At 35.0% G+C, this 13,808-nt stretch overlaps 1 protein-coding gene across 3 annotated transcripts in view; it reads right to left on the reverse strand.

Moving 5' to 3' along the window:
* Positions 1-13,808, reverse strand: part of COP1 (COP1 E3 ubiquitin ligase) — a 272,563-nt gene that overhangs the window by 198,707 nt on the left and 60,048 nt on the right. For 2 of the 3 annotated variants that reach the window (XM_060034397.1, XM_060034388.1), the window contains exon 6: positions 1,714-1,782. The exons of the other annotated variant lie outside the window; for it this stretch is intronic. In XM_060034397.1, coding sequence (XP_059890380.1) covers positions 1,714-1,782 — 69 coding nt within the window. The remainder of the gene's footprint in view (positions 1-1,713; positions 1,783-13,808) is intronic. 3 annotated transcript variants of the gene reach the window in all.

The raw sequence follows: 13,808 nt of genomic DNA on the forward strand, positions 1-13,808 counted from the left end.
ATCCATATGTTTGGACTGTTCACTTAATTGATTCATTATCAGGTTATTTCCTATGTACCAAATCTCACTCGATGAGTTCAAAGTCGAAGGTGAAAAGAACTACATAAAACTACTGGAAAACAATTTCACATTCTGTTTTTAAAGGAGAGAAGGTATGTACGGAATATAAAAAATTATCACTTTTCAAAGAATTTGCTATAGCAAAGACGGTTGAGTGTACATACTGAATTAATAATTTTGTTTCCGTATGCTATAAAATGTTCAGCTTTGTTACTCAAAGTGTGGTCCACGGACCAATAGCATCATCATCTGCAGCTTGCTAGAAATGCAGATTATCAGGCTCAAACACACACCCTCTTAATCAGAATTTGGATTCTAAGAAGATCCTCAGGCTATTCTTATGCAAATTGAAGTTAAAGTACCCACCAAAAAAATAAAATTAAAAGTCAAGAAGAATATATAAAACTCAAATTCATACTGAAGATAATTTTTAATAGATACTAAAACATTAAAATCACAACTGCTACCTCAGTAAAAGTTAAAGGAACATACAATCATAAACCAGGTAAAGAACATTTAGCTATCAACACTAGCACAACACAGAAAAATCCAATCTGAACAAAGTAAGAAAAAGTTAAAAACAGACATCATGAATAGTCCAAAAAAAGCAGAAATATCAAACTAAGATAATGTAAAGTTCTGGCACTGCACACTTAAAGTACTTCATCAAAACAAGTTCTCATCTTTTTATTTTCAAAAATAATAAAGATGGGGCTTCCCTGGTGGCTCAGTGGTTGAGAGTCCACCTGCCGATGCAGGGGACACGGGTTCGTGCCCCGGTCCGGGAAGATCCCACATGCTGCGGAGCGGCTAGGCCCGTGAGCCATGGCCGCTGAGCCTGCGTGTCCGGAGCCTGTGCTCCACAACGGGAGAGGCCACAGCAGTGAGAAGCCCGTGTACCACAAAATAATAATAATAATAATAATAAAGATGGCCTGGAACCTAACAAATAAGGTTATTTTTTTTTTGAGTAAAAATGTCCTAATTAGACAGCTGAAAGTAAAAATATAACAGTTGGTAATTTAAATATAAAACAGTTTTCAAAGTTATTTTAGCATGCTACCAAGAACACAGGATTTTGCCTTTCATTTTCCCATATTTTATACTATTGTGAAATGACTGAGGAATCTTATAAATGTTAAATTAGGACATTCTGTTATAAAATTATTAATAAAAAGTTATGTTAGTTATCCTGCATGACTTACACTTTCCAAGTTCTAAATAGGTAGCTATATTTTTACTTGTTTCCCCCCACCAAGATGTATTTTAATCATAGGAAAATTGTAACCCTCTCTACTTAAGACTTCATTATCTAAATTTTCCTACGTTTTCTTTTCAGGGTGAAAGTTAGGCTGCCATTTGATAATTCTATTATCTATTCTTTATAGCTTTGAGGTAACATCATTATATTCACTCCTATAGAAAACTTTTTAGCACACCTCCAGAAAGGGATTTTTAAAATATCACGTTGTAAACGTAAAAGAAGTTAAAATAACAAAGTTTAAAAAAAAATAAAACTCCTGAAAACTCAAATGCTTTTAAATGTTTAAATAAAATTTTTAACCTGAAATGCCTTCACAAAAATGGAGAAAAAAATGGGAAGAGTCAACAATAGTAAATGACACATTACGTAAAATACACAAAATAATATACCTCTCTCTTATTTCTTCTTGCAACCTTGAGGAATTCCATAAGGATCTGTAGTTGGGCTGCATGTGATTCCTATAATAGAAAATTATAATTGTTCTTTTAAAAACATAACTTTGAGTTCAAAGTTTTCTTTAACACCACAGTATAATCAGTATGAAGCAACCTAATTCATCCACTTAAGTTAGTCTCTTATTTCTATTTAGTCATTTTCCACTTGCTAACTGGCATTTTTAAAAGCAAGCCATTTCCCCTAAAACTAACTTGAAAAAAACTGCTAAACGGGTGTTTTCAACTACATTTCTCATCGACCATGCAGAAAAAACTATTTATCGGAAATGGCAATTCTGTTATCTGTCCTGGCTTTCTCTTCCCCAACCAAACTAATAAAACATCAAGACAAAAACTGTAGTGGAGGAACTTCCCTGGTGGTCCAGTGTTAAGACTCTGTGCTTCCAATGCAGGGGGTGGGGGTTCGATTCCTGGTTGGGGAACTAATAAGATACCACATGTTGTGTGGTGTGGCCAAAAAAATTTTTTTTAATTTAAAAAACAAAAACATAGTGGAGCCAATGTAGTTTCTAAACACTGAAATCACTTTCCCCATAAGACTTTAACTTGCAGGGGAGTAAGAAACATAATAAATAGGAAGAAATTCATGCTTTTCAGAAATCTAATTTACTATTTCTGGTCATTAATTACTCACACAGATGTGAGAATTAATATATTTCTATGAAAGATTTAAGTTAAACTCAAAAATTTAAAAACAAAATTTTAATATTATCAAGTGGAGGGGGGGTAAAATAACACACATTGGTAACAGAAACAAAGATGTAATAGATAAATGGTAATTATAAGTTTAACATTTTTTGTTATCAAAAAATAAAATTACAGGGGAACTCCCTAGTGGTCCAATAGTTAGGACTCTGCCCTTTCAATGCCAAGGGAGTGGGTTCAACCCCTGTTAGGGGAACTAAGATTCCGCAAGCACAGTCAAAATAAATAAATTAAATAAAATTACAAAAAGATACCTTTTAGTATTAAAATGTACACAATGAACCAATGAATTTCAGCTACATCTGATAAATATACATACAAAGAATATCAAAAGCTAAAAGTGGAATAACAATAAGACATGGTTTATGAACAACTACAATTCTAACTTTCCTATACATATTTTAAAAGAATAAAAAAGTCCAGCGGAGCATTTCTAAAACAAACAACAATAAGAAAGATTAATAAAACTTTCATTTACCTGGCTATGCAACAGAATTATTTGAGGCATTTTTTAAAATAGACACTGGGATGGATTTTATATGATTCTGTTACTCTAGAAAAGATTCCAGGAATCTGTATGTTTATAGATTGATAAGAATACGCCAGTCAAAATTTGAAGACCCACTGAGATATTGCACATACTACAAAAAAGCATGGCCACTTCAGCTTGCAGGATCTTAGTTCCCTGACCAGGGACTGAACCCAGGCCCTCGGCAGTGAAAGCACAGAATCCTAACCACTGGACTGTCATAGAATTCCCAACTTCACTTTCAATGAACTGAAACTAGCTCAAGCAACAACTGAGCACCAACTCAGCTAAATTACTGATTAGACCAAAGAGGTGAGTCTCTTATCCTTGCTCCCTGACAAAGGGAAAGACAAGACCATTCAGAAAGAAAGTATTAACTACTTTAGTCTCTTTACTGCTCTTGAATACAACTTTAAAATTACAAGACAGGGAAAGAAGTAGGAAAAGTCAAGAGAAAAAAACAGGCAAAATGGGACTTCCCTGGTGGCCCAGCGGTTGGGAATCTGCCTGCCAATGCAGGGGACATGGGTTCGAACCCTAGTCAGGGAAGATCCAACATGCTGCGGAGTGGCTGGGCCCGTGTGCCACAACTGCTGAGCCCGTGCTCTGGAGCCCGCGAGCCACAACTACTGAGCCTGCGTGCCACAACTACTGAAGCCCACATGCCTAGAGCCCGTGCTCTGCAACAAGAGAAGCCACTGCAATGAGAAGCCCATGCACCACAACGAAGATGCAACACAGCCAAAAATAAAAAAATAAATTAAATTAAATTAAAAAAAAAAAACACAGGCAAAAGAATGAAATTCACAGGTGACCCACTTGCTGGAATGAGCAAAAAAGACTTTAAAATATTTCTCTATATTATTAAAGAATTAAGGGGGGGTTGGTGGGATGAACTGGGAGATTGGGATTGACATATATACACTAATATGTATAAAACAGATAATAAGAATCTGCTGTATAAAAAAAGAAAAAAGAATTGAGAAAATGGACAAAATGAGCGAAAAAAAGGAGAATTAGAAAAGAATTGAAAGAACAAAGTGTAAACCTAGAAATGAAGAATAAATAGTCTGAAATAAAAAAATAAAAATAAAAAAACTATGAATGCAGTTAGGAACAGATGGACAGAGCCGAGGAAAGGAATAATGAATTCAAAGACAGTTCAATATAAATTACTCAATCCAATTCAGAGAGAGAAAAAATAAAAACAGAGCATCAGAAATATGTGGGATAATATGAAACAATAAAGGGCTTCCCTGGTGGCGCAGTGGTTAAGAATCTGCCTGCCAAAAAAAAAAAAAAAAAGAATCTGCCTGCCAATGCAGGAGACACGGGTTTGAGCCCTGGTCTGGGAAGATCCCACATGCCACGGAGCAACTAAGCCTGTGTGCCACGACTACTGAGCCCGCGTGCCATGACTACTGAAGCCCGTGAGCCTAGAGCCCATGCTCCGCAACAAGAGAAGCCATCACAATGAGCACGCACACCACAACGAAGAATAGCCCACACTCTCAACAACTAGAGAAGGCCTGCGTGCACCAATGAAGACCCAACGCAGACAAAAATAAATAAAATAAATAAATTATTTTTGAAAAATGAAACAATAAAACATATGACTTGAATCCTAAGGAAAAGGAGAGAGAGCACAGGGTTGAATAAATAATGGTTCACATGTCCAACAAACAGATCCTCCTGTTCTGTGAAACAGAAGCAGGATGAATATTTTTTAAATGAAAGCTAGGAATATCACAGTCAAACTGAAAACTAATGTCAAAAAGAACATTTAAAAGCAGCTAAAAAGGATACACTAGGGGAAGAAGATTAAGAATGACTGGAAATTTCATCAGAAACAAAGGAGCAAATAGAAAATGAAAATATGTCTTTAAAGTGTTAAAAGAAAAAAAAACTAGACTTCTATACAGAACAAAACTATCGTCTATACAAGAAATAGTAAAGAAAATTATACAGACAAAAGGGAAATGACTCAGATGGAACCTCAGATCTACAAGAGAAAATGGAGACATCTCAAAGGGTAAATATTTTGGTTTAAAAGGGTCTTTTCTGTTTCTTTTTTTGCATCATTTCTTCAAAAGACTATTAACTGTTTAAAGCAAAAATAACTGGTGGGGTTTATAATATAATTTGAATCACAAAAGGCAGGAGCTTGGTAAATTGAAATACTATAAGGTCTTGCACTTTCCATAAAATGGTATATAGCTGACCCTTGAACAACACACGTTTGAACTGCATGGGTCCACTTATACATGGATTTTTTTCGATAAATACAAACTGCAGTACTACACGATCCATAGCTGGTTGAATCCATGGATAATGAACCGTGGATATGGAGGGCTGATTATAAAGTTAGATGTGGATTTACAACTTCGCAGGCGTCAGCATGCCTAATAGCTGCATTGTTTAAGGGTCAACTGTATATTCAGTGTTGACTGTGAATACAATGTCCTTGAAGTGGCATACTATAAACTCAAGGTTGACTGTGCAAAGTAAAAAAGGCATTTTGCAATCTTTAGAGAAACCACTAGAAATACAATAATAAGCAATATGCGAAAAACAGAGAAGATGCTATACTAAAATGAAACCCTGGAAACTCAATGATCTCTAAAGAAAGCAAGAAAGGAGAAAGGGTAAATAAGGAATATATGGAAAAACAGAAAACAAATACCAACAAGGTAGACCTCAAGCCTGACCACATTGATAATTATTATATATTACATTTAAATGAACTTAAGTATTTGAATTAATGAGCTTACTAGATTGCCTTAAAAACTCAATTACATACAGTTAAGAGACACATTTTTAAAATATAAAAACAATAGAAGAAAAGTAAAAGGGTACAGAAGAATATACCATAGAAACTCTAGTCATAACTAAGCTACTGAGGCTATATTAACATCAGAAAATATAAAAGCAGACTCCAGAACAAAGTATATTTCCAGCAATAAACATATACAATTCATAGTGACAAAGGGGATGATTCATCCAGAAGACGTAACAATCCTAAACATGTATGCACCTAATAATGGGCTTCAAAATACATGAAGTAAAAATCATAGAAGTCAATGAAAAATAAACAATCAAAAATTGTATTTTTAACATACCCCAATCAATAATTGATGGAGCAAGGAGAAAATAAGTTTTTGAATAATATTAACAAACTCGACATTTATAAAGCACAGCAAATAACACATTGCTTTTAAATGAAGGTGAACATTTAACAAAACAGACCATATAGTGAGCCATAAAAAAAAAAAAAAAAATCACAATAAATTTCAATGGACCAAAAGCAAACAAATTGAAGTTGCTGGCTAAAATGCAATGAGAAAGATAGAATTCCTACTTTAATCAACAAAACAGCAGGCTAGTTATATGAATGGATGAATTTCAGACAAAGGACCAGAAATAATACATTATCCCAGGAGCTAGGCAGAAAAACCTCGAAATACACAGGCATCAGGTAGAACACTCAATGAGACTGCCAAAAATCTATTCTATCTCTACCTAACAAAGCTTAAAAAACAAGCTTCAAGATAATCAAACTGTTTTGAAAATACTTAACTACATGCCAGAACGAAGTTTAGAAATGTGTAAAGGAATACAAAAATAGCAACACTAAACAAGTTAAAATGTACAATTTCTGGCATCCAATCAAAAGATTAATAAGCATGCAAATAAAGAAAATACGGCCCAAAATAAGGCGAAAAAAATCCATCAATAAAAACAGATGCAGCAATGACACAAGTAATAAAATAAGCAAATACAGTCATAAAAAAGTTACTATAACTACCTATATGTGTTCTCCAAGTTAAGGAGAGACAACAGATTATAGAAAAAAGTAGTGAATGTGACAACAGAAATAGAAACTATCCAAAATGAACTAGACAGGGGAAAAAGATAAAACATAAATAAGCAGAACTGTTTATGTGTGAGCTGTGGTATAACTTCAACCAACCTAACAGATGTGTAATTGCAGTTCCCAAAGTGGAAAAGGTGACAGAAAAATATTTGAAGAAATAATGACCAAAAATTTTCCAAATCTTATGGAAACTATAATCCTACCAATCCAAGAATCTCAAAGAACCCCAAGAACAAGAAACATGGCGGGGGGGGGAAACTATACCAAGGTATATCAAAGTCAAAATACTTAAAACCACAAAAAGAACATTTTAAACTGAGAAATACATTTCATTCTGAGGATAAAGACTTCTCATCTGAAACAATGCAAGACAATGGACAATGGAGCAACATCTTTAAAATACTGAAAGAAAAATGTAAATCTAGAATTCTATACTCATTTGGAACTGCCTTTCTGGCATAAAGGGTAAATAAAGACGTTCTCAGATATAGAAGGTGAAAGATTCATCACCAGATCTACACTAAAGAAATGATAAAAGCTGTCCTTCAGGTGGAAGGAAAATTACAGATGGAATTCAGAAGAATGAATGGGGACTTCCCTGGTGGCAGAGTGGTTAAGAATCCGCCTGCCAATGCAAGGGACACGGGTTCAATCCCTGGTCCAGGAAGATCCCACATGCCGCAGAGCAACTAAGCCCGTGCACCACAACTACTGAAGCCTGCGTGTCTAGAGCCCGTACTCTGCAACAAGAGAAGCTATCGCAACGAGGAGCCCATGCACCACAAAGAAGAGGAGCCCACGCTCATCCCAACTAGAGAAAGCCCACGCGCAACAACGAAGACCCAATGCAGCCCTAAATATATATATATATATATTTTTTAAAAACACACACGAAAGAATGAATGAAAGAGTGAATGGAAAACAAGACAATGAAGTACACCAGAAATGATAAATACATGTATATACAGAACTTTTTAAAAATCTCCAAAAAACATTAATTTATTGTTTAAACCAAAATTAATAATGATTTATGGGGGGATGGTTATAACATATATAGAAGTAAAACATTTGACAAAAAATAGTACAAATGCTGAGAGAGAAGAAATGGAAGTATATTGTTGTAAGGTTCTTATAATACTGATGAAGTAGGATAATATTACTCAAAAGTACAATGTAATAGCAATTATATTAAAATCCCAAAAGCAACCACTAAGAAACCAAACAAAATGTTCTATCTGACAAGCCAACGAGACAAATAAATGAAATCATGAAAAATACTCAATCTAAAATCATATAAATCAGTCTCACAATACAATTCAACTAGAACTCAATTACCAAAATAGCATTTGGCAAAGTAGCAATATCCAAAATACACACACACACACACAAACATACTTCTAACAAATCAATAAGAAAAAAGAAACAATCTATTAGGAAAATGGTTATAGGCTATGAATAGGCAATTCATCAAATAAGAAACCAAGATAAACAAACAAATGAAGAAACTCTCTTCGCTAGTAATCACAGAAATAAAAAAATACAAAATGACAAAACAAAACACACACATACACACACACAAACACAAGCATCTGACAACTATCAGACTGGCAGAAACTAAAAAAAAATACCAAGTGTCGATATGGTACAAACCCACAGAAGAGCAATATGGCAATATTTAATATGGTTAAAATGGGCATTCAAACCCTATGAAAAGCAATTCCACTCCTTAAATCACTAAGTATATATATATGAGCACAAGGAGACATGAATAACAATACTAAATGCAGCACTGACACTCACAATTATGAATTCAGAGCAACTTAAATGTCCATCAACAGGCGAATAGAAATGTTCATGCAATGGATTACTATAGAGAAGTTAAAATAATTAAACTAGATCTACATTTATCAGCAGGAACCTCAAAAAGTAAACAAAAAGGCATAGGTCAAAAAGATAACTACAGTTTGAAACTCCTTATATAAAATTCTAAATTACACAGACAATACTTTATATACAGTTGTAGATACAAGTATATGTTTAAAAAAAGCTTATACACGCTTGAGAAGGATCCTTTCCAACTTCATATGGTGGTTACTCTGGGAGAATGGAATGAGATGAGAGGGTTTTAAGTATAAAAAAATATTTAATTCTCAAAAGGCAGACCTAAGACAAATATGGTAAAGTGTTACAATTTATTAAAACTGCAAGATAAGTCAAGAGTCTCATTACTTTCTGTACTTTTCTGTATGTTAGAAATATTCATCAAGTAAAATAATAATGCAAAGTAAAACAGGAAAACAATAATGAAAAATGCTATAATACCTATAACAGGAAGTTTGATTCTGAACTGGCTCCCTCATCAAAAAATAACAGAAAAGACCTGAGTTCTAAAACTAAGATACCTGTACTTCCTCAATTCTAAGACAGAGACAAAAAAAGCATGCAAAGATTAATGTTGACACGTCAAAGGGGGAATAAGGTTAACAGCTCTCACATTCAGTATGTAAACTTACCTATCTTCAGTAAATAGCCTATACACACCCTTAAGTGAGCCTGTGGTGCAATAGCCCAGAAAGTCTCTCTTTAACCACCACCACGGAAAAAAAATTCTACTGTTCTCTTAAGGTAGAAAAGGGAGAATCATTTGCTATGAGTTGTACAAGAAGGGATCAGGGAATCCAACTGCTTCTTGATCAGATCCTCAACAAATCATCCTGTTTTCAGCCTTTGCTGTATGAGCTATCTCATGCTACCAATTCCAAGGCCTTTGTTTAACAATATAAAAAGGGTTCGTTCCTAGATCTTCCTCACTGCTAGCTCAGCTTTCTCAGATGTCTTAATCTATTACTTTTCATCCACTGCTGCCATTGTCTCTTCTCCCATTCTTTGGCCTTTTAAAAGTCCCTTTACTGTCATTTTATTTTCTTTTTAACATCTTTATTGGAGTATAACTGCTTTACAATGGTGTGTTAGTTTCTGCTTTATAACAAAGTAAATCAGTTATACATATACATATATCACCATATCTCTTCCCTCTTGCGTCTCCCTCTCTCCCACCTTCCCTATCCCACCCCTCTAGGTGGCCACAAGTCACCGAGCTGATCTCCCTGTGCTATGTGGCTACATCCGACTAGCTATCGGTTTTACATTTGGTAGTGTATATATGTCCATGCCACTCTCTCATTTTGTCCCAGGTTACCCTTCCCCCTCCCTGTGTCCTCAAGTCCATTCTCTAGTACATCTGCATCTTTATTCCAGTGTTGCCCCTAGGTTCTTCATGACCTTTTTTTTTTTTTTTAGATTCCATATATATCTGTTAGCATACAGTATTGGTTTTTCTCCTGACTTACTTCACCCTGTATGACAGACTCCAGGTCCATCCACCTCACTACAAATAACTCAATTTCGTTTCTTTTTATGGCAGAGTAATATTCCATTGTATATATTTGCCACATCTTCTTCATCCATTCATCTGTCGATAGACACTTAGGTTGCTTCCATATGCTGGATATTCTAAATAGAGCTGCAATGAACATTGTGGTACATGACTCTTTTTTGAATCATCGTTTTCTCAGGGTATATACCCAGAGGTGTGATTGCTGGGTAATACGGTAGTTCTATTTTTACCTTTTTAAGGAACCTCCATACGGTTCTCCATACTGGCTGTATCAATTTACATTCCTACCAACAGTGCAAGAGGGTTCCCCTTTCTCTACACCCTCTCCAGCATTTGTTGTTTGTACATTTTTTTGATGATGGCCATTCTGACCAGTGTGAGATGATATCTCATTGTACTTTTGATTTGCATTTCTCTGATAATTAATGATGTTGAGCTTCCTTCATGTGTTTGTTGGCAATCTGTACATCTTCTCTGGACAAATGTCTATTAACATCTGCTGCCCATTTTTGGATTCAGTTGTTTGTTTTTTTGATATTGAGCTGCATGAGCTTCTCGTAAATTTTGGAGATTAATCCTTTGTCAGCTGCTTCATTTACAAATATATTCTCCCATTCTGAGGGTTGTCTTTTCACCTTGTTTATGGTTTCCTTTGTTCTGCAAAAGCTTTGAAGTTTCATTAGGTCCCATTTGTTTATTTTTGTTTTTATCTCCATTTCTCTAGGAGGTGGGTCAAAAAGGATCTTGCTGTGATTTATGTCATAAAGTGTTCTGCCTATGTTTTCCTCCAGGAGTTTGATAGTGTCTCTCTGGCCATACACTTAGATATTTAATCCATTTTGAGTTTACTTTTGTGTATGGTTTTAGGCAGTGTTCTAATTTCATTCTTTTACATGTAGCTACCCAGTTTTCCCAGCACCACTTATTGAATAGGCTGTCCTTTCTCCATTGTATATTCCTGCCTCCTTTATCAAAGATAAGGTGACCATATGTGCATGGGTTTATCTCTGGGCTCTCTATCCTGTTCCATTGATCTATATTTCTGTTTTTGTGCCAGTACCATACTGTCTTGATTACTGTAGCTTTGAGGTATAGTCTGAAGTCCAGGAGCCTGATTCCTCCAGCTCCATTTTTCTTTCTAAAGATTGCTTTGGCAATTCGGGGTCTTTTGTGTTTCCATACAAATTGTGAAATTTTTTGCTCTAGTTCTGTGAAAAATGCCATTGGTAATTTGATAGGGATTGCACTGAAGGTGTAGATTCCTTTGGGTAGTATAGTCATTTTCACAATGTTGATTCTTCCAGTCCACAAACATGGTATACCTCGCCACCTATTTGTATCATCTTTAATTTCTTTCATCAGTGTCTTATAATTTTCTGCATACAGGTCTTTTGTCTCTTTAGGTAGGTTTATTCCTAGGTATTTTATTCTTTTTGTTGCAATGGTAAATGGGAGTGTTTTCTTAATTTCACTTTCAGATTTTTCATCATTACTGCACAGGAATGCCAGAGATTTCTGTGCATTAATTTTGTATCCTCTTACTTTACCAAATTCATTGATTAGCTCCAGTAGTTTTCTGGTAGCATCTTTAGGATTCTCTATGTATAGTATCATGTCATCTGCACACAGTGACAGCTTTACTTCTTCTTTTTCGATTTAGACTCCTTTTATTTCGTTTTCTTCACTGATTGCTGTGGCTAAGACTTCCAAAACTATGTTGAATAACAGTGGTGAGAGTGGGCAACCTTGTCATATTCCTGATCTTAGTGGAAATGGTTTCAGTTTTTCACCATTGAGGACGATGTTGGCTGTGGGATTGTCATATATGGCCTTTATTATGTTGAGGTAAGTCCTCTCTATGCCCACTTTCCGGAGGGTTTTTATCATAAACGGGTGTTGAATTCTGTCAAAACCTTTCTCTGCATCTACTGAGATGATCATATGATTTTTCTCCTTCAATTTGTTAATATGGCGTATCACATTGAGTAATTTGCGTATATTGAAGAATCCTGGCATTCCTGGGATAAACCCCACTTGATCATGGTGTATCATCCTTTTAATGTGCTGTTGGATTCTGTTTGCTAGTATTTTCTTGAGGATTTTGCATCTATGTTCAACAGTGATATTGGCCTGTACTTTTGTTTGTGACATCTGTGTCTGGTTTTCGTGTCAGAGTGATGGTGGCCTTGTAGAATGAGTTTGAGAGTGTTTCTCCCTCTGCTATATTTTGGAAGAATTTGAGAAGTATAAGTGTTAGCTTTTCTCTAAATGTTTGATAGAATTCGCCTGTGAAGCCATCCGGTCCTGGGCTTTCGTTTGTTGGAAGATTTTTAATCACAGTTTCAATTTCCGTGCTTATGACTGGTCTGTTCATATTTTCTATTTCTTCCTGATTCATTCTCAGAAGGTTGTGCATTTCTAAGGATTTGTCCATTTCTTCCAGGTTGTCCATTTTATTGGCATACAGCTGCTTGTAGTAATCTCTCATGATCCTTTGTATTCCTGCAGTGTCAGTTGTTACTTCTCCATTTTTCATTTCCAATTCTATTGATTTGAGTCTTCTCCCTTTTTTTCTTGATGAGTCTGGCTAATGGTTTATCAATTTTGTTTATCTTCTCAAAGAACCAGCTTTTAGTTTTATTGATCTTTGCTATTGTTTCCTTCATTTCTTTTTCATTTATTTCTAATCTGATCTTTATGATTTATTTCCCTCTGCTAACATTGGGGCTTTTTTTGTTCTTCTTTCTCTAATTTCTTTAGCTATAAGGTTAGGTTGTTTATTTGAGATGTTTCTTGTTTCTTAAGGTAGGACTGTATTGCTATAAACTTCCCTCTTAGAACTGCTTTTGCTGCATCCCATAGGTTTTGAGTCACTGTGATTTCATTGTCATTTGTTTCTAGGTATTTTTTGATTTCCTCTTTGATTTATTCAGTGATCTCTTCGTTATTAAGTAGTGTATTGTTTAGCCTCCACGTGTTTGCACATTTTACAGATTTTTTCCTGTAATTGATATCCAGTCTCATAGCGTTGTGGTCAGAAAAGATACTGGATACAACTTCAGTTTTCTTACATTTACCAAGGCTTGATTTGTGACCCAAGATATGATTTATCCTGGAGAATGTTCCATGAGCACTTGAGAAGAAAGTGTATTCTGTTGCTTTTGGATGGAATGTCCTATAAATTTCAATTAAGTCCATCTTGTTTAATGTATCATTTAAAGATTATGTTTCCTTGTTTATTTTCATTTTGGATGATCTGTCCATTGATGAAAGTGGGGTGTTAAAGTCCCCTACTATGATTGTGTTACTGTTGATGTCCCCTTTTATGTCTGTTAATATTTGCCTTATGTATTGAGGTGCTCCTATGTTGGGTGCATAAATATTTACAATTGTTATATCTTCTTCTTGGATTGATCCCTTGATTATTATGTAGTGTCCTTCTTTGGCTCTTATAATAGTCTTTGTTTTAAAGTCTATTTTGTCTGATATGAGGATTGCTACTCCAGCTTTCTTTTGATTTACAT

This window comes from Delphinus delphis, chromosome 1 (genome assembly GCF_949987515.2).
Source record: "Delphinus delphis chromosome 1, mDelDel1.2, whole genome shotgun sequence".
In the NCBI taxonomy this organism is placed as follows: Eukaryota; Metazoa; Chordata; class Mammalia; order Artiodactyla; family Delphinidae; genus Delphinus; species Delphinus delphis.